Below are 20,951 nucleotides of genomic sequence, written 5' to 3'. Positions count from 1 at the left end.
CTATTTCATGGAAATTATAAATTGGGTAATTAGTCTCATTATCATTTCTTGTGATAGGATTTAACTGATAAATATTTGGTTATCTACTTCACATTGAGGCTACTGAGAAGAAAGTTACTAAAAACACTGTATGTGTACGTATATTCTAAAGGGCCTGTGTTTCTTGATCACCGGGACGAGCTTGAGGGAACATACAAGGTTTACTGCCAGAATCACGATGAGGCCATTTCACTGCTGGAAATCTACGAGAAGGATGAGAAGATCCAGAAGCATCTTCAGGACTCCTTGGCAGATCTCAAGTAGGAGTTTTGACCTCACTGCACTTCCATCATAATTCTTTATTCTGCCATTGAGAACTCAGTCCGTGCATGGTCTAGACTTCTTGTGACATCTATCTTATTTTAATCATGAATGATATGTTATTATAGGTCCTGTTATGTAACTTGCTCTTCTTTCATCATATTGCCTTTTCCCTTGAAAATCTTCAGTGGCTTCCCGCTTCATATCTGTAGATACAAAGTATTAAATTCGCATTTCAGGTAAGAAGCAGTCAGGGAGATAGTTTGCTCCAAACAAACAAGAGCATAGGTGTAAAAAGACCCAATTCACTTATTCTTGACCTTCAGGTGAGATCCTCCTGGACTTAGGCAGATTATAAGGATACAATATATGTCTCAGTAGATCATAGGGAAGTTAGGGGCTTACTAACTTTTTAATGAACTAGATATGCCTCCATAGATATTAATAATTTCCCTTTATCCCATGTGATTTTATTTGTCTGCCCAACTGATAGGCATTAGTTGAACTAATACATCCTGCGAAGAGTGTGAAAGTCGGCATATTTAGCATTCCCTCTAAGCAGTTGTCTGTTTTCTTTTCATGCTCGCTGCCCTGTAGGAGCCTGTACACAGAATGGTAAGTCCCTCGCCCTTGATGCACAAGCTCATTTCTTTATTTTCTTCCCTAATAGAGAGAAACCTAGAAGTAGACCTCCTTTGCTGTATTTTTCTCCATAGTGCTTATCACCAAATGACACTTGCTACAATGTTTATTGCCCCTCTCCTTCCTCTACTAAATCCCTAGTGCCTACAACAGTACCTGGTATTTATTAGGTACCCAGAAAATATTTGCTGAATGAATGAAATTGGAAAGGAGGATGAGAGAACAGAGCTATATTTAAGAATCACAAACATTACCAATAGGCCCTATATTACTGACATTTGATTAAAAGTCTCTTTTTCCTTCTCTGTTAGGGGATGCACAAATTACATTAACCTGGGCTCCTTCCTCATCAAACCGGTCCAGAGGGTAATGCGCTACCCACTGCTACTCATGGAGTTGCTGAATTCCACCCCAGAATCCCACCCCGATAAAGCGCCCTTAACCAATGCAGTCCTTGCAGTCAAGGAGATCAACGTGAACATTAATGAATATAAACGTCGAAAGGACCTGGGTAAGAAAAGCGTACTTGCTGAAAAGGAGGTATACCCTTGAGAATGGAATGCTGCCCCCCTCCAAAGAATTATGCCTTTACCAGAGAAGGGCAAGACAGAGGGTGGGTAATAGGGCTCTGCTGTAGAAACGGTGGCAGAATGGGGGGAAATAGGGTATGAAAAAGCAAGCAATAACATAATGAAAGTACAACTGTGGAATATTGGAAGTAAGGCATCTGTGATCAGACTTGTAGTAATGAGTCTTTCCCACGGATAGAGTGGCTCATTCAGGCACTGGTGATTGCTTTCTCCGCTCGCTCACGGAAGGCAAGCCTTTTCAGCCCGTGCTTAGACTTGTTTTCCTGCATGTCATGTTGGATGTTTTACTACCTCCACTTAAGTTAGGACTTCTCCTCCTCTTTCAGAAAACCCCCGTTTGCCCAGTCTCTGGGTCACGTGACTCCTCTTTGGTCTGAGCCCCGCCCCCAGCACTGTGTAGTTAGTTGAAAACCACCCAGCGCTTTCTTTATAATGTGGAAGGAATCGAACCATTTCTTTTCTCTTTCATCAAACCTCTTGTGAGGCTCTAATTTGAACTCTCGATCAGTATAGCATGGTAACCATGCTACATTGATTTGTTAGTCACATCTTCAAAGAATCTGTGTTATAGTACCTCTTCCTGTCCCTCCCACCCACCGCATCAGCCACAGTGGGGCGCTGTGGCCACTGTGCTCTTAAAGCCCTCAGGCCACCTAGTCCTTTGTCTTGGTTCCTATCTCCTTTCTTCCCTCTCTCTCTTTTAAATTTATTTCTTTCATTTATTTTTCTTAAAGATTTTATTTATTTGAGAGAGAGGGAGTGAGAGAGCACAAGGTGGGGAGGGTCAGGGAGAAGCAGACTCCCCGCTGAGCGGGGAGCCTGATTTGGGGCCCGATCGGGGGGACTCTGGGATCGTGACCTGAGCCGAAGGGACTGAGCTACCCAGGCACCTTTTAAAATTTAAATTCAGTTAATTAATATATAGTGTATTATTAGCTTCAGAAGTACAGTTCAGTGATTCATCAGTCTTATATAACACCCAGTGCTCATCACATCCCGTGCCCTCCTTAATGCCCATCACCCAGTTACCCTGTCCCCCCGCCCCTCCAGCAGCCCTCAGTTTGTTTCCCATAGTTAGGAGTCTTTTATGGTTTATCTCCCTCTCTGATTCTTATCTCCTAATGTAATGTCTGCATCTCCTGTAACAATAAAGTGTGCCTTTGTAGTGCCACCCAGTCTTCTCCTTGTGACCCTTCTGATGTCTCCTGACTTTTCTAGAGATTGTGCCTAAGATATGACACAGTAGTTGATCACGACTCCTATATAGCATTTTACTATATGAGACAATTGGATATAAATATTTGTACACAAGACCATTTAAGATGGTCTTATAAAGCAAGTAGTGTTCCTCTCTATATTTTATTGGAGAGGAAAATAAGGCTCAGAGGAGTTAAGTGACTTCTGGAAGGCCACACCTTGATGAAATGACAGACCTGGGCATGGAGCTCAGAGGTTTCCTGGACTCCAAATCTTGGATTCTTTTCCTGACCCCTCTGCTCCCTTTCCTCCTAACCACCTCCAGTCTGTGCCATCTCTGTGCTTCGTCAAGTATCCTGTCTGCCCATAATGGTGATTTCCATTCCTGTTTTGTCTCTACTCAGTTATAAGCTCATTGAAACTGAGCACTACCTCTAGTTTGGGTTGTTGATCTCATTTTGTGGCTCATTTTGTAGTCTGTCCATGCTCAGAGAAGGGCTTTCTTGACTCACTCCCTAGTCCTCAAGTACCGAAAGGGTGATGAAGACAGCCTCATGGAGAAAATTTCCAAACTGAACATCCATTCCATCATCAAGAAGTCCAACCGCGTTAGCAGTCACCTGAAGCACCTCACTGGCTTTGCTCCACAGGTGAGATTCCCACCCTTGAAGGTTTGGCACATCTTCAGCAACGTTTTGGGGTTTCTACGGGGCAGCCTGCATTGTTATCGATTGACATGATTCATCTCTTAGTACCTCTTTTGGTGTTTGCCAGCTGGTGGACGCAGGACCCGGCAGCTGCTATGTATGGGAATCCCACCGCCCAGCCCTCCACCCTGCTGTGGTGAGCGGCTTACAGTGTGTGCAAAGGCAAATCAGGAGGCCAAATCGGTCACCAAATAATAGTTACTGTGGTTTCAGACACCCATGAGGAGCTTGCGATGTACCTGGGGAGACCAAGTCGTAGACATGAAGCTAGAAGGGATTTAAGAGATCACCGTAGTTCGACACAATATGTCACAAATTGGAAAAACCTAAAGTCTGAGAAACTGAGTAATTTGGAAACATCCGCATTGCTGAGCGTGGATCTGGAGTCACCAGGCTTCGTTCTATAGCATACATGCAGTATGTAGTCAGTGGGAAGTAGCAGCTAGAAAACAATCAGCTGCTAAGTGTTGCAGTTTGTTCTCTGTATGCTCTAGTACTTAGGAAAACAGGAGTTGCATGAGAGCAAGCTTCATGCTGACAAGAGATTTAATCTAAGCCTCAAAGAAAGGGGGTAGTTTGGCATAGGGACAGGGCATACCAGGCAAGGGGACAGCTCGAGCCATGGCACCGGGGTGAACAAATGTGGTCACTGGGGACAGGAAGAGAGCATCTGACCACAGCAAAGCATGTCTTCCCATCAGGAGCAGAGGAAGTAAGGTGTGAAGGCAGGAGAGCCCGGGTGTATTTTGGCGATCTTTCAAGGTCACATAGAGGTGTTTAAATTCAATTCAGTATGATTTGGGGAAACATCAAAGGCTTAAAATTTAGACAAAAGGTACTTTTAATGCCAATGGGATAGACTGAGGGAGAATCCAGATCTGCTAACAGTACTTGTTTATTTTGAACAGATCAAAGATGAAGCATTTGAAGAAACAGAAAAGAACTTCCGAATGCAGGAAAGATTGATCAAATCTTTTATCCGGGACCTGTCTCTCTACCTTCAGCATATCCGGGTGAGTGAAGGCGGCGCTCTGCTTAGAATCACATAGGGTGTAATTCCGTCCATTTTCCTGCTCGTCAGCATATTGTGGGATGCGTGTTGAATAATCTGGACTCAGACGACCACTGTGCCCTGACATACTTGTTCCTGGGAGTCCGGTTGTTTAGTTAAGAGGTGACAGCATCTGGAAGATGAGCTTCCGAATGAATTCTAGAGCAGCCTGGCTCCTTCCTCCCTCTCGCGGTCACCGACCTTCCCACCACCTTTTGCTTACTGTCTCCTCTGTCCAGTTATTCGTGAAACACTTGTCACAGTTCATTTTGTAAAGATCATTTCAAAGATTGACTAATACGATAGTGGTTCCCATTGGAGGCATGCTTTCTCATAATAATGTTAATTTCCATCAAATGTGGTTGCTATACACAAGGCCTCTAAAATTGTTAGAACCGTGAATAGGTCTGGAGAGCTGGAGGGGCTGAGGAGGTCAGGCGGTGTTTGCTTCACAGTCAGAGGCGGGACTAGACTCCTTTCTGTTTGGGTCTCTCCTTCCCCTATGGGCTTCACAGAGTGGTGTTTATATAAGCATATCATGTACTCCTGTCTGTCACACATGAAAATCTCTTCCTGACAGTTTCGTTAAAGAGAGATCCTCTGCTTTCTTAAAAAAAAAAAAAAAAAAAAAAAAATTAAGGAAAATGGTACAAATTCAAAGGTACCAAAGGAATAAGTAAAAAGTGAAAATAATTCTTCCTCCAGCCCGTCTCCCAGGCACCTTCTAGAGACACAGTCTGCATTTATCAGATTCTTCTCTCATCAGAGATAATCGTGTGTGTATGTGTGGGGGAGAGAGAGAGAGAGAGAGATACACACTGTTGAGCATCTTGGGTTTTGCACATAATAGTATTTTGGAAGTCATTTCTGTACCTCTGCACACAGAACTTTCTTTTTTTTTTTTTAAACAATTGCACCAGTATGTAATGATATGGATGTGCCATAATGTAATTAACTTGTCCCCTATTGATGGACGTTTATTTGTTGTTGGCAAACGATTAGATACATTGGCACAAGGAATATCCTTGTAGATACATCATTTTCTGATCTATGAGCGTATATCTGAAGACCAGAGTACTGGATTTGCTGAGCCAAATCATATAGCATGTAGACATTGTACCAGGGCAGACTCCCTATCGGTAGTGTATGAAATGATTTCCCCATCCCTTACTAACACACAGTGTTACCAAAATCAAAATGTCTTCTCTTTGCAAGATAGGTTAAAAATGCTATTTGCATGTAGTTTAAATTTGCATTCCTTATGAATGAAGTTGAGGATATTTTCCTATCTTTAAGTCATTATATTCCTTTTTCTGTTGATTTGTCTATATTTTGAAATGCTTATTTATTGATTCGATGATCTTTCTCTTACTGACTTGTAGTACCTCTGTATAGTTGGAGAAAATAGAATAGCCCTTTGTGTATGATAATGGTTTACAACTATTTCTCCCTCAGTTTGTTGACTTTTGAGTTTGCTTAAGTGTTTTCCCCATGTAGAAAATTTTTAGGTTTGCATGGTCTGAACTTTTTTATGGCTTCTTAGGTCTATGTCATGCTTGAAAAGGTCTTTCCTCTTCCAAGGTAATAAGTATCTCCCAGGTTTTAGTATTTTTATTATTTCATTTTTTAAAGTTGAAGTCATTGATCTAGCTGGAATTTAGTGACACTAAAGGTTGAGGTAAGGATCCAGTGTGATTTTTTTTTTTACCTGCTTTTCCAATTGTCATCATTTATTAAATAATCCCCATGATTTGAAATGCCCCCTATGTTTCCCACATGCCCCTAAGTAGCAAACTCGCTCCCTTCATGTTTTAAGTATATAATTAGATAAAAATTAGGGTTTATAAAACTTTTTTAAGAGCACATTGGCTTAAAGTGAGAGATTTGGCAAAAACAATGTTGATACAACTCCCAAGTGTATTCCCTGGTCTAGGACATTCCCTTAAAATTAATTCCTCTACTTTCGATATCCTTTTATTGAGTGTTTTCTCCCCATGTTTTCTAAGTGTTGAACAGTTTCATCACTGACATAAAGTGAAAAGCCCTGCCAAATAAAATTATTTGGATCCACTGAGAGAGAGCGAGCTGGCAAGAACATAAGCTGAGGGATATTGACTATACTTTGGTATCTACATTGACGTGTCGACTACTATTTTGAGACTTCACAACATTTTTTTTTTTAAAGAATATAAGAGGACATCACGTTTCACATGCATTCTCCCACTCAGGAGGAATTAGGAAGATGACACAATTTATCCTTCTGACAAAACACGATGTCTACACATACAGGCATAGGATTTAAAGACAAGAGGTCTGCCAGTGTCATAAAATAAAATGTTGTAAAATCAAACCAATGAATGAGGCACTGATGTTTTTTGCTTAGGGACTTCATTTGCCCTTGAAATACATGAATGGAGTTTTGGGTACCTTTAGATTTTATTTGGGTTAATAGCGAAATAATGGGTATTCCCCTAACTTAAACTAAAGGAGGTGAGAACCCAGCATTGTTTAAGTAGCCAGAGAAAACAGCCTAGGGTTTAAAACCTGTCAGGATCCGTGCAGAAGAGTGTACTATGCATTCACTTATTTGTTCATTTAGTCAGCAAATGATAATTGAGTCAGCCAACAACACAGACAAAAATCCCTGCCCTCCCGGAGTTTACATGTTATTAGGGGGTTGTGGGAGGGAACTAGAGACAGTGCGCAAACATTAGTAAGTTGTCTGCAGTGACAAAGGACAGAGCAGTCAGGTGCGCCTGAGTGCAGGAAGCAGGGTCATGGCCAGCTGTCTTTGAGACAGTGACAGCATGAGCCGACACTTGTAGGAGAGGTGATCACTCATTATCATCATCCTGCAGGAATCATCTTGACTCAAATTAGGAACATAAAGAAATGCTAAAGAGCCGATAAAAACCCTCACCATTTTTTTCTATAAATAAGAGTCTTAGGCTTTTCTCTGTTCCTCATAAATCATAGTTTATGAGAATGTGCTCATTTCAAAGCTAAAATAACTGTGCTAGAGAGAAAATTTTTAATTATGGACCCCTTTTGTCCCATTCTCCTGTCCAGGGTGAATGGTGATGGCTAGGAAGTTCTGTCTGTCTGACTGCATTTGTTTCTAACCGGCTCTAGGAATCGGCGTGTGTGAAAGTGGTGGCTGCCGTGAGCATGTGGGATGTGTGCATGGAGAAGGGACACAGAGACTTGGAGCAGTTTGAGAAGGTGCATCGCTACATCAGCGACCAGCTCTTCACACACTTCGTAAGTGACTCTTTCTTCAACCCTCTTTTCGTAGGGTGGCCTTCTTCCTGGGGTTCTTGGACATCCAGCTTGTGGAAAAGTTAATTCCACAGAAGACATGCCGTGTGCATCAGGAACACCGGTCATCCTCTAGCTCTATCCATATTGGGGTTTTATATTCAGAACAATGGCTTTTAATTGATTAAAAGGACAGGTTGGGCCTCTGTTATTCAAAGAGATTTTTTATAGCTTGTGATCAGTCTAGTTTGAAGAGACAGAGGAAAACTGGGAAATTTCATCTGGTATCACTATTGACAACTCTGATGAAAGAAAACAACTATAGGAGTACTAACTTGGAATATTTAGTAGTTTCGAAGTTAACCAATGGATCTTTGAGATGGCATGTACTTCCTTATAAAGACAGTACTAAAGGTCAGATTGTTCTGGCAACTCTAAATATAGATATGGAATTGTTTGATGGTGAGGAGAAAGAGATGAGTGGGGTTTGAAGGTTTCTTGGAAATTTTTGGATGGCTTGAGGCTGAAGAAAGCATTTATTCACACTTGGGGAAGTGTTCTAACAACAGTAGCATCTTACTAAAAGTAATGTTTACTAAGTACCTATTTATGTTCTTTATGTGGCAATATCCTGCCCCTCGATGTCTGTCCTTCTAAACCACGAGAAAAATCTTTTGAAAAGTAGAAAGAGGGATTAACAAGTAGCTATGATTAGAAAAGGTATTATGTATGGGTGTACGAAAGCTTCTCTACCTCAGACCTATGTAACAACTACATCTTCAGTTAACTTCAAGCCATGTAGACCTGTGCACATAAGAGGTGATACCGGACAGACTGTCCCATTATCAACTATGGAGCTCAGGTGGGCCCAGCATGTTTTGCAGACTTTTGGCATGTGCATATGATTGGTGAAGGTTTTAAATTGAGAAGTTTTGTAAGATGTGTGAGTCCATCTGGTGTTGGATAAGTAGAACACTGTTGGATCTGCATGGGTTTAGCTTGTGCGCTGGGAGCAAAGCAGGTGGTACAGGGTATCACAAATCAGCCTGAAGGGTATTTCAGAGAAGGACAAATATATGTGGTGACGGGTGCGGGTGTTCACTGGACTTACCGTGGTGATGGTTCTGCAGTATATTCAAATACTGAATCATTATGTTGTATGTACACCTGAACCTGATGTTATATCTGTTATTTCTCAATTAAAAACCATAAATATGGGATACGGGACAACTGAGCCACGTGATTTTCTTGTCCCCACAGAAGGAGAGGACAGAGCGGCTTGTCATCTCTCCCCTCAATCAGCTGCTAAGCATGTTCACGGGGCCCCACAAGCTGGTGCAGAAACGCTTCGATAAGCTTCTGGACTTCTACAACTGCACGGAGCGGGCAGAGAAGCTAAAGGACAAGAAGACTCTGGAGGAGCTGCAGTCGGCTCGGAACAACTACGAGGCCCTGAACGCGCAGCTGCTGGACGAGCTGCCCAAGTTCCAGCAGTTCGCCCAGGGGCTCTTCACCAACTGCATCCACGGCTACGCCGAAGCCCACTGCGACTTCGTGCGCCGGGCGCTGGAGCAGCTGAAGCCGCTGCTGTCGGTGTGTGTGTGGTATTGGCCGGCCGGCCGGCAGGCAGTCCCTCCAGCCGTCCATCTCTCCATCTGCCCGTCCCTCCGCCCATCTGTCCCTCCGTCCGTCCCTTCGGCCGACCCTCCGTCTGTCCCTCCGCCCGACTCTCTGTCCCTCCGGCTGTCTGTCCCTCTGCCCGTCCATCCGTCCCTCCATCCATCCCTCCGGTCGTCCCTCCATCTGTTCCTCCGCCCGTCCCTCCGGCTGACCTGCCCGACCCTCCGTCTGTCCCTCTGCCCGTCCATCCCTCCATCTGTCCCTCCGGCCGACCCTTCACCCCCCCCGCCCCCGTCCCAGCCCCCGGCCCGTCCCCCCAGTGCCCCAGCGGAGGAGTCTCTGAGGCTCTCCTGGTGTCTTTCTGTCTTTCTGGGAATGCGCATTTGGGTTGCTTGAGAAATTCTTCACACTAGAGATTAAATGGGTCCTCAGGTCAAGCCCCTCCGAATCTCCGTCCCTTGCTGGTGCCTGTGGCTTCTCAGCATCTCTTTTCCTCCCTGAGGAGCCCAGCCCCAACCCCACCCCCCGCCGGGCGGCCCACCTGCGGCCATGCCCAGTAACCTGCCCAGTAACGGGGAGCTGGGTGACAGGGAGCTGAGCCCAAGCCGCCCGTCAGGACTGCGAGCTTGCATCATCTCTCCCCCCTCTCTCTGTCTGCCCTGCCCGCTGACTCCAGTCACTTAAAGTCGCTGGCAAAGAGGGGAACCTTACCGCCGTCTTCCATGAGGAGCACAGCAGGGTCCTGCAGCAGCTCCAGGTTTTCACCTTCTTCCCAGAGTCGCTTCCGGCTGCCAGGAAGCCATTTGAGAGGAAGACCACGGACCGTCCGGCGGCCCGGAAGCCGCTGCTGGGGCTGGTGAGGGGGGCGTCGCACGCGGAGCTTGGGGGAGAGTGGGGACTGGGGGGGGGGGGGCTCAGGCCCGGCGCTAGGGGGACTTCCCCCGTGTCCCCGAGCAGGCTGCTTAGCCTCGTGCGGTCTCCAGGACCCGGGTTTGGTGCTTACATCATCGAGCTCTTAGCAGGTTCAGGTGAGTTCATATGCGTGCTGCCAGCGCACAAGCTAAACCCATGCAGATCCAACAGTGTTCTACTTATCCAACACCAGATGGACTCACACATCTTACAAAACTTCTCAATTAGAAATTGCCTGGCACGTAGTGAGCACTGTACAGATAAGCTGTATCCAGCTTATGGATAAGATGCACCCAGCTCTGTCCACAGATGAGCAGCTTCACAGGAGTTTAAATGTCTTATAATAATGCAGAATAAAGGTCATGGAGTTCCCTCATCTGTCGCGGGCTGCTTCTCTCAGTATTCCTGCGCATCGCGGCTGCTAAGGCTAGGGACTGCCAGTAGCTTTTTCACACTCGATATGCACCTCAAAACACCTTCTGAAAAGCCTTCTCAGATCTTAGTCTATACAGTGAATGGAGTTCCTGAAGGATTCATATTAATACTTTGACCAGTTAATTAAGGAAACTGATTTAAGGGTATGTCAGTTCTGCCAGGCTTCCCTGTATTTGATCATGTATTGGAAAAGGTAATTATCTGGGGTGCCAGCGTGGCTCAGTCCGTTGGGTGTCTGCCTTTGGCTCGGATTATGAACCTGGGGCCCTAGGATCAGGCCCTGAGTTGGGCTCCCCGCTCAGTGGGAATCCGCTTCTCCCTCTCCCTCTGTCTGCCGCTTCCCCTGCTTGTGTGTTCTCACTTGCTCTCTGTCAAATAAATAAAAATAAAATCTTTAAAAAAAAAAGAAGAAGAAGAAAGAAAGGTAATTATCTGATACATGGCCAAACCGTTCATGGCTGACTGCTTTCTTACTTGGAGTTACATTCTTTTAGAACTCAATTTTTCCATATTTTTGAAAAGTAGGGGCCATAATCGAAAAGATTATTGATCTCTGTTTACATTTTGCTCCATATAATCTCATAGACATTAATTTATATTAGCTTGAAAGGGAGAATCAAATTTATTACTTTTATTTTTTCTAATTTTTACAAATAGTAATTGTTTTTATAGATGGGGAAGTCAAGATAAGGAAAGTCTCAGTTGTTTCAATTCATATAGCAAAATAGAAGATCTTGTAATATTACTTAGATATTTTGACTCTTTTGGTGGTAGTTTTTTTTGAAGATTTTATTTTTAAGTAATCTCTACACCCAGTGTGGGGTTTGAACTCACAACCCCGAGATCAGGAGTCGTGCGCTTTACCAACTGGGCCAGCCAGGCGCCCCACGTGGCACTTTAATCACATTTTTTGGTCACAAGATAAACAGATGTGAAACTAAGTGTGTGTTAAATTTTCTTAATAGCTACCAAGGCACTAAAACATGAACTAAGATCATGATTTTTACCCAGCCACATGGACTGACTCAGGCACAAAAACATCCAATGGGATTAGCGAGTGGCTGGCTGTTGTTGCCCCCATTTCTGAGACTCAGACTGCGAGTTGGCATTAAATATGGCTGCTGGGCTGGTGGCCAGGGAGGGCTTTTGTTGATTGCATCTCTGTGTTGCCTTTCAGCCAAGTTACATGCTACAGTCAGAAGAACTCCGGGCCTCCCTTCTGGCAAGGTATCCCCCTGAAAAACTCTTCCAAGCAGAACGGAACTTCAATGCCGCTCAAGACTTAGATGTCTCACTTCTGGAAGGTGACCTGGTGGGCGTAATCAAAAAAAAGGACCCCATGGGCAGTCAAAACCGCTGGCTGATTGACAATGGAGGTAGGAATGCTAGACCTCAGATTACTCTAACTCTAAATGAGGAAAAAGTTATTTCTGGCTGTACCCGAATCCTGTCTAGGCCAAAAAAAAAAAAAAAGTCTTTGATTAAAGGGGAAAAATAACCTTACAAGTTCTATCTATCTTGGGAGAGTATAGTGCCCAAGTCATTACCAAAACAAAACCTGTCTTTGGTTTTGGTTTTATTTTTACAAATTCCAGAGAGGGCTCCATTTCTTACCTTGCAGGATCTTGCCATGCTTTACAGCTCTTACAGGCTGTGTGCTTACTGGGGCCTGAGTCTTCTCAACCTGTCCTAAGAGAACCCCAAAATAAGCTGCCCTCTTCCAAGCTCTGTAAATGGGTTTTGACAGCGTGTGAATTTAAAACCTGTAGGAAAGGATTTTTTGTTTGCTTTTTGAGTTTTTTGTTCCATAATGGTTTTACCTCATGACTAGGGAATGACTTTAAAAATAGCTTATAGCTTTTTTCTAGCCGGGGGTGGGTAGTTGGGGGGGGTTGTTGGGTACAGAATTTAAAGAAAAGTAAAAAGAATAATAATCCATGTCATTTCTCAACGATTCCAAAAATTCAGAAAGCTCTGAAAAACAAAGGGCTTTTTTTTCAGAACTCATTTGCCAAAACCTTCCCTGATCTGAACTTATTTGGTAGCAAAATCCAAGCAAAGTGTTGTGAGGCTGTTTATAATTGTTACTCCTCTCTTTTGATGTGAATAGTCATACATTATAGAAACAATGGGTTTAATTTTGAGGCGGTGACCCAGACCCTGCTGGGGATGTCATGCATAAACCATATACGTACTTGATTACTTTTCCCAAATTGAGAAAGTCTGAATTCCAAAACCCATCTGGCCTCAGCATTTTAAATAAAGACTGTGGGCCTATACAATAAACATCTCTGTTCATACCACCGGAATGGAAAATTGTGCCATTCTCAGTTTGAAAGTATTTTGTGGACTCCCACCACCCCCATCCCTTCCCGCTTACCCAAAAGAATGGAGATTGGCAGTGGGAAAGGAAGGCAAGGATGGAGGGTGATGGGCAGGGGAAGCCGCTGCTGGGTTCACAGAAGGACTCCTAGTAACGATCCAGGCTCTTCAAGAAGCTGTTCTACCCTTGGGGCTTTTATCTACGCCATCCTGGGGAGTGGTGGCAGGAAGCCCACAGTATTAGGATCAGCTGTTAGACCCTCTACTCCTCACCATCTGCCCAGGAGACCCCCCCCCCCCCATTCAGCAGATGTAACAAAAGTGTTTTTAGGTATGGAAAACACATTAAAGATGAAGGCGGAGATGGCCCTTGCTCGCATGAAGGTTACCTGCTCTGGGTCCCTGCCTTCACAGATACTTCTTCTTAATGTTACAAAAAATGTTCCCATGGATCAAGGATTTCAGTCTTTTATGTTTAGAAGTTTGAGCTGAGGGCCCTCTCTGTCATCATCTTAGGCAGTTTATTAAAGTGATCATGTGCTGTGTGTGTGTTGTGTACATACTAACCCCTCCAAACCGCTTCCTACATCAGACTATTCTCACGCTATGCCCACCACGTTCCCAGACCAGAAGCGGAGATTCAAGTGCCCCGGATGGCAAAAGGGCCGGCGGCCATCTCGGAGGGGCTCGGTCACTGTGAGGATGGTTTTTAAAATCCCTTTTTCCATCCTCAGTGTATCTGAACACATCCTTAGTTAAGTCTCTCCTGGCCTTTGTTTCCATGATGCAGATATCCTGTTAAATTTTCTTCACCTGCTCATTCTCAAACCCGGTGCCATTTTTATTACTGTCCCCATGAATCTCTGCAGGGGCTCGCGTCCCTCACGTGTTAGGCGGTCAGTTAGGCCAGGCGGTTAGGCGCTGCCAGGTAGCCATAGAGTTGCATCTGCACCCACCCACGGTGTCCCCTGGGATTGAGGGTCTCATCTTTTTTGTCCCTAGGCATCTTGTTTTGTGTCTCTCACTACTGACCTAGCTTTTCAACCATAGTTTTTTCTCGGTTGACTCCGCCCACCACCCCTTCCATTAAAAGCCCTTCGTGTTGATTTTTCCGCCCCTTAGTCAGCACAGGCTTTGTGTACAGCTCCTTCCTGAAGCCCTACAATGCCCGCCGCAGCCAGTCTGACGCCTCCGTTGGCAGCCACTCCTCCACCGAGTCGGAGCCTGGCGGCTCCTCTCCCAGGTTCCCACGGCAGAACTGCAGCAGCACCTTGACCTTCAATCCCAGCAGCATGGCTGTGTCCTTCACCTCAGGGTCTTGCCAGAAACAGCCTCAAGATGCCATTTCATTGAAGGAACCGGACCAAGAAATTGCCAGTGCATCCTTAAACTTGGGTTGTTCGGAGAGCAGTCCTTCCAGATGCCCCACAGACCCAGACTCCAGCTCCCAGCCCAGGTCGTGGGACTTTCCGGAGGCAGGCCGAGACATTCACCAGCCCGGCCCTGCCCTCAGGAGCTCCAGAAACTCCAGGCATCTAGAAACCATTGGTCACTCCCTACCAGGGCGAAACGGGCAGGGAAAAGACCTCATGAAAGGCTGCACGAGAACAACCCAGTGTCTGGAAGACAAAAATGAAGAACCAGAAAGTAGGGAGGCAGAAGGCAACCAGGTAAGTGCTCCCTGATCACGAGTGTTGGGTGGTAGGTGTAGGAGTGGGGGAGTCCAAGGCACGCCCAGGGCCTGGGTGGTGATCTGGGCTGAGCTCACGGACAAGTCTTAGAAAGCCCACATGGAAACTTGCTCTAAGAGGGAGCATCTCCACACCTTCTGGGCACCTTCTTTGGCTGACACCTTGCAGGCTATTTCTGGGCCCCTTCTGCCGTGTCATTAGGTATTTACAAGGTGTTATATTGAAAACCTTTTCCACTCTGCCAGCTCATAATTCCTCATTGTATAAAGTCTGCCGTTTATCCCATCTATTTAGGTTTTTTTTTTTTTTAATATTTTTCCCCCTGGACTTTAGAAATAACATTCTGACTCTGTTTCAGTTTTTCTATTCTTTTTATAACGGCCTATTTTTGTCTTATGAATTTGAATATAGCTTTTGTATCTTGCACATATTAAACCTCCCTATTTTTTTTTTTAATAAAATTGTCAAGCACAGTTTCCATTTTTTTTTTTTTTAAGATTTTATTTATTTGACAGAGAGAGACACAGCAAGAGAAGAGGGAACACAGGCAGGGGGAGCGGGAGAGGGAGAAGCAGGCTTCCTGCCGAGCAGGGAGCCCGATGAGGGGCTCGATCCCAGGACCCTGGGACCATGACCCGAGCCGAAGGCAGACGCTTAACGACTGAGCCACCCAGGCACCCCTAAACGTCCCTATTTTAAAGTCACTTTCACATCCATGGCTGAGGAACCCTTGGTTCATGCACTTGTTCCCTTTGCTCCCTCTTGCAGCAGGGAGTTTCCATGGGTGTCTCCTACCATCTGTCTGTGAGCTCATCTCCAGCAGGGTTGCCTTTGAGAGACTCAGATGTGTCCTGGGTTGTGCAGGTATTTGACTCGGCCAAGCTCGGGATTCCAAAAGACCAGTTTTCACATGAGCTTCTCAGCTCAGTCTCTCTGTGCCACATTCCTCAGAGCTATAGATGAGCATAGGGCATGCCTGTTCCTCTGGTGATCCTGTTACTACCTGCTGCCCAGGACAGACATCCAAGTTCTGCTCCCATCAGTGGACACTTTTTCTAGACATGTGGAAGGAGAAGATGGCCCTTTTTTCAATTCTGATTTTGTTTAAAAAGCTCACTTCTAGCTTCATCGACTCCTCCAAGTGCTAAGAGTTTGTTTTCATCCTTGTGCCCCCATGGGCCTCATGGCTTCCCCTCCCGATCACTGAACACTACCTGTCTGCCATATTGACTGAAGGTTCCTTCCTCCACCTTTTAAGGCAACTCTGAAAAGAGTAAAAGGATATGAACTTTGGTTTTCTTTGAATCTGCCCTGTTCATTATGGTAGCCACCAACCCTATGTAGCTATTTAAATTTAAGTTAGTTAAAATTAAATAAAATCTGGGGCGCCTGGGTGGCTCAGTCGGTAAGTGTCTGCCTTCGGCTCAGGTCATGATCCCAGGGTCCTGGGATCGAGCCCCACGTCGGGCTCCCTGCTCAGCCGGAAGCCTGCTTCTCCCTCTCCCACTCCCCCTGCTTGTGTTCCCTCTCCCACTGTGTCTCTCTCTCTGTCAAAAAATAAATAAAATCTTAAAAAAAAATTAAATAAAATTTAAAGTTAAGTGCCTTATTCTTACTGGCCATACTTCAAGTGCTTGATAGCCACATGTGGCTAGAGGCTGCCATATTGGATAGCGCAGGTATAGAACATTCCTATCACCACAGGAAGTTCTACTGGACAGTATTGCTCCAAGCAGTTTCCCGCTTCCCAACTCACTTTCTCTCCCTCTCACAGGTCTATTTTGCTGTCTATACCTTCAAGGCACGGAACCCAAATGAGCTGAGTGTGTCAGCCAATCAGAGACTCAAGATCCTCGAGTTTAAAGATGTTACGGGAAATACAGAATGGTGGTTAGCTGAAGTTAATGGGAAGAAGGGCTATGTTCCATCCAATTATATCCGCAAAACTGAATATACCTGAGCCTGTTCCCCCCTCCCGTTTAACCTTGCTGCCTTCACTTCCTTCTGCTGAAGGGTTCTGGTGGCCCTGCGAGAGGGCACCTGCTCCTGGGACACCGGCCCCGTCTGCATTGTTTAACCACGGCACGGCACAGGGCACAAGATGAGTCTTGTTTCCTGCCATTGGATTGTCAACTTTGATGCTCACTAGACTTTCTAGAATTTGAAATGGACCCCGGGGCTTGTGAATGATTCTGTGACCATGAGAAGAAAGGCAAGTCTTGGGTCAGCCTTTGGAAATGAGAAATTTCCAGTGGGAAGACCAGTATCGGATATATGCTGGAAGCTGTGTTCCAGCATGAGAAGATGTTGGCGTGGGTTGTACCATACTGAGTTTGGGGCAGTCCCATGCTCCACGAACAAATGACCAGAAACTGATTTGGATGAAGAGAATTCTCTGGGAGCCCTTTTAGACTGCGCCTCTGCACATGGCAAGAAGTTTGTTGAATCTAGTGTTTCAACGCTTCAGTGTTTAGCACACATTCACACATACACACCCACCCCTTAAAAGTCCCTAAAACACTATCATCTGTAATCTTATTTATTTCAAATACTGCATTTCCAGATCGTCTAGGCAAAATTCAGTTGCATTCTCTTTTTAAAAAGCGTTTAGGGTCTTTATTTCCCTTCAGTCTTTCTATGAATGGGTCTCTTCCCTTTGAGGTTTACAACCTTCTACCCCTTTCTAACAGTCACCTCTGCTTATCAAGTCCGTGTGTGATGTCTCCTGGCCCTTCACCCACAACCCAATAACTGATAGCTTTTCCTAGGAGAACAAGATCAGAGCTCCAGCCACGCCATGGAAAGAGCTTGCCCTACAGTAAGCTGAAACCAGTCTGGCCTGGTGGAAGATTGGATGCCTTTCTCCTTCATCCACACTACTGTCCACAGATGCAGAAAGCATAATGCTTGTGTATTGTATGAATGAGGAGAAGCAGTCCCAGAGGTAGCTTATCCAAGACTTGGAAATAAGCATTTTCTGTTTCACCACTAACCTCCATGCTTCAGAGACCGTAGTCTAAGCCAAACAGATCCTAAAGTGCCTGATCGTCCCTCCCTCTCTCCTCAGGAAGATCTTCGCTAATCCTTACACAAAGAATCTCCCCCTGAAAATTCTTTTAAGCAGGGCTCTTATTCTTAAGGTCTTCCCCAGATATGAGGCCTACCTTGGAATAGAAGACTATGAATTTTGTCTTAAGAAAGGGAATTAAGAACACCTTACAGCCCCTGCTCCTTCAAGTGCACCTTTGGTCTTAAAATCCTGATGACCGGGGAGACACCTGTGGGACCCCTTAGCCCTGTGTGTCTGCAGGTTGGTCAAAAGGCAGCAACGCGAGTCTCCTGTGAACAGTGTTTATATTTAGAGATGTTTATATTTAAGTAGTTATTTTATAAATAAAGGCATTTCTAAGGGCCACGAGTATGTTTTCTTGATTTCCGTCCATGTGTTTAGCTTGAACCTTACCGGATTTCTGAGGGTACCTTGACAATTCAAAAACGATGGTAAGAAAATAGGGGAGGCTAACTGAAGAAATTCAATTCAAAAATTCATTTTGTCAAATTTCAACAGAATGACTGTCCCCTCAAAAGATGCCTATGCTGCAGGTGGTTGCCTGTGTATCTTCAGCTGTTTTATACTATAAAAATCCTAGCAGAACGGAAGAACTGAAGGCTCTAAACTGGAGTCCCTACAAGGTAAGTACTTTGCTGATACCACAGAGGTGGAAACTGATGCCCTAGAGGTGAAGTAACAAGGCCCGGAGTGGCTGCTGGGTGGGGGTGAGGTCGGGAGGGGGAGAAGTGCAGGAGCCCTGGCCGTTGGCGGGGGGACCGTGAAGCAGCTGCCTGATAACTGTGAAGGGGGAGAAAACATGACGGAATAGGTGAGGTGGACTCTGAGGGAAGGAAATTTGTCAGCCAGGCCAACTCTTATTTTATGGACGATGACAATGGTGACATTGTGACTTCCCTGAGCCACACATGAAGTTTTTGATGGATCCTGAATTGAAACTTGGGTCTGAGGTTTTCTGGCTGAGTCTTTCCATCTTGTTCTGGAGCCAGACTCTCTAGCTTCAGACACTTAAGAGCTTTGTGACTTGGGCAGCTTACCCCACCTATTCTTCAGCTTCCTCATCTAAAGGAGATGGTCATACTACCAGCACCATGGGTTGTTGTACGGATTGAATGAGTTAGTACATGGAGAGTGCTAGAACACTGCCTGATGCAGAGTAATAAATTGGAGAGCCTTGAGGTCCAAGTCAAGGAATTTAGATTTGATGAGTCTGGTAATAAGAAACTCTGGTAGGTTCTTAAATTTGCCTGTTTTAGGAAAGCTAAATGTTAACAGGATGATTGAGAGGAAGGACAGATCAAAGGCAGGAAAATCTAATTAGTCGGAAAAAAGTTAACTGCTTTGGGCATCAGATTGCTTGAGAGTGGAAAAAAGCGTCCTATAAAGACCATGAAATTGAAGAAATGATGGGATCACTGGCAAAAGGGAGGTCACTGGGGCGGGAGCAGGTTTATGAAAAAACGAGGTTTGTTTTAAACACTAGATGTCTGCTTGTCTTGCGCCTGCAAGTGTGGCCTTCAGCCCAGTGGCAAAACTATAACCTGGGAGCTGCTGGAAATGCAGGCCCCTCCCGGGCATCCCAGGGCTCAAAATCCTGACATGATTTGTGTGTACATCAAAGTTTGGGAACCATCTGTCATGGCAATTTTTTTTTTTAAAGATTTTATTTTCTTGCTTGAGAGAGAGACAGGGAGAGGGAGAAGCAGACTCCCTGCTAAGCATGGAGCCGGATGTGGGACTCGATCCCAGGACCCTGACATCATGACCTGAACTGAAGAGCCGAACGTGGACGCTTAACAGCCACCCAGGCGCCCCCAAGGCAATTTTTTAAATGGAACTTTCTACTGTCAGAAAAGAGTTACAGGGGCGCCTGGGTGGCTCAGTTGTTAAGCGTCTGCCTTCGGCTCAGGTCATGATCCCGGGGTCCTGGGACAGAGCCCCGCATCGGGCTCCCTGCTCAGCGGGAAGCCTGCTTCTCCCTCTCCCACTCCCCCTGCTTGTGTTCCCTCTCTCGCTGTCTCTCTCTCTGTCAAATAATTAAATAAAATCTTTAAAAAAAGAAAAGAATTACAAAACCCATGGAAGGAAAGGGTATCAGATGTTTCAGACACAACAGAGGAAATGTTATTGAAGAAAATGTCTAAATCCGACTTGTCCGCTTGCTTCATCTTGTGAATTTTCTCCCTTTCCTGCCTGGAAGTAGCTCTTCAGTTGTGCTTTTATCCAAGACTCCTGGGAGAACGGAGCAGTGGTGGGGATTGCCATCTATAAAGTCTAGATTTCTGGCTTTCATCTCAAGATTATTGTGAGAACCAAATAAGATGACACATGTAAATTTTTGTGCAGTGTGAGCTCTAGGAGTACATGGTTCTAATAAGGATTGAATTTTGTGTCACCCTGTTTTAATTAGTTGCAAAGCTAGGACTCTGCTTATGTGGGTTTTGTTTCAGGATCAGGAATACAAACCGGACCTAGAAGAACACAGTTGTTTCACGTGGAGAACCTTAGCCCAGAGGACCAAGAAACCTCAAGATGTATACACATCATTCTAAATCCTCTCTCTAGTTGTCACAGCTGGTACAACTGGGGATTTTAAGCTCTTCTGCCTATTAAAACATTGTATTGATGGAGTTTTTACTGTTACACGTTTGTTGGGTACAGCAGAGCCCTTTATCTCACCCAGCCCACTGGAATCTTCTTGCAATTGTTTCAATTAGCAATAATCGCGCCTCGGATAAACTTCATTGGCTACGATAATGCCACTGCGCAAAGCTCTTCTTGCAATTGTTCCTGAAGATGATTAATAGTATTTTGCCTGTATCAAGAAGGGAGTGTTCAACAACAAATTGGGGGCCTTGCAAGTTACATAGGGCTATCTATTCCTTCGTACCCCTCCAAGGTGACCCTCAAAGAGAAAGGAGTCAATTTGGTGTCTTCCCAGAGGTAAGTTCTGGTAGTGTGGTGGGAGGGAGTGAATGTTCTGGTTAGGGCAATGGCGGGGTGTTCATTCAGGAAAGGTTGATTGGGAGCAGGGAGACGCATGGGAATGCACTGCAGACTTAGACCATGGTATATAGTTGTCCCTGAGACACCAAGGTTCAAGCTCCAAACCTCTCCCCTGGCAGCCACTCCTCAAGTCTGGGATCGGGGATGCTG

At 45.2% G+C, this 20,951-nt stretch overlaps 1 protein-coding gene and 1 pseudogene across 8 annotated transcripts in view; one reads left to right on the top strand and one right to left on the bottom strand.

The window, feature by feature from the left end:
• LOC113920281 (dynamin binding protein) overlaps positions 1-20,380 on the top strand; it is a 100,799-nt gene extending 80,419 nt beyond the window's left edge. For 6 of the 8 annotated variants that reach the window (XM_035724106.1, XM_035724109.1, XM_035724107.1 and 3 more), the window contains 11 exons: positions 152-299; positions 898-915; positions 1,254-1,453; positions 3,249-3,379; positions 4,345-4,449; positions 7,620-7,748; positions 9,006-9,338; positions 10,042-10,221; positions 11,890-12,088; positions 14,157-14,704; positions 16,500-18,143. In XM_035724106.1, the coding sequence (XP_035579999.1) occupies positions 152-299; positions 898-915; positions 1,254-1,453; positions 3,249-3,379; positions 4,345-4,449; positions 7,620-7,748; positions 9,006-9,338; positions 10,042-10,221; positions 11,890-12,088; positions 14,157-14,704; positions 16,500-16,685 (2,177 nt within the window). In that variant the 3' untranslated portion in view covers positions 16,686-18,143. Of the gene's footprint in view, positions 1-151; positions 300-897; positions 916-1,253; positions 1,454-3,248; positions 3,380-4,344; positions 4,450-7,619; positions 7,749-9,005; positions 9,339-10,041; positions 10,222-11,889; positions 12,089-14,156; positions 14,705-16,499; positions 18,144-18,293; positions 18,419-20,245 lie in introns of those variants that run through there. The other 2 variants (XR_004819635.1, XM_035724111.1) reach the window with 2 other exon arrangements.
• Positions 20,381-20,390: 10 nt separating this feature from the next.
• LOC113924011 lies at positions 20,391-20,569 on the bottom strand (annotated as a pseudogene).
• Positions 20,570-20,951: the final 382 nt, after the last annotated feature.

The sequence above is a fragment of the Zalophus californianus genome, chromosome 15, assembly GCF_009762305.2.
Source record: "Zalophus californianus isolate mZalCal1 chromosome 15, mZalCal1.pri.v2, whole genome shotgun sequence".
Lineage (NCBI taxonomy): Eukaryota > Metazoa > Chordata > Mammalia > Carnivora > Otariidae > Zalophus > Zalophus californianus.
This window is presented reverse-complemented; position numbering and strand designations above follow the sequence as displayed.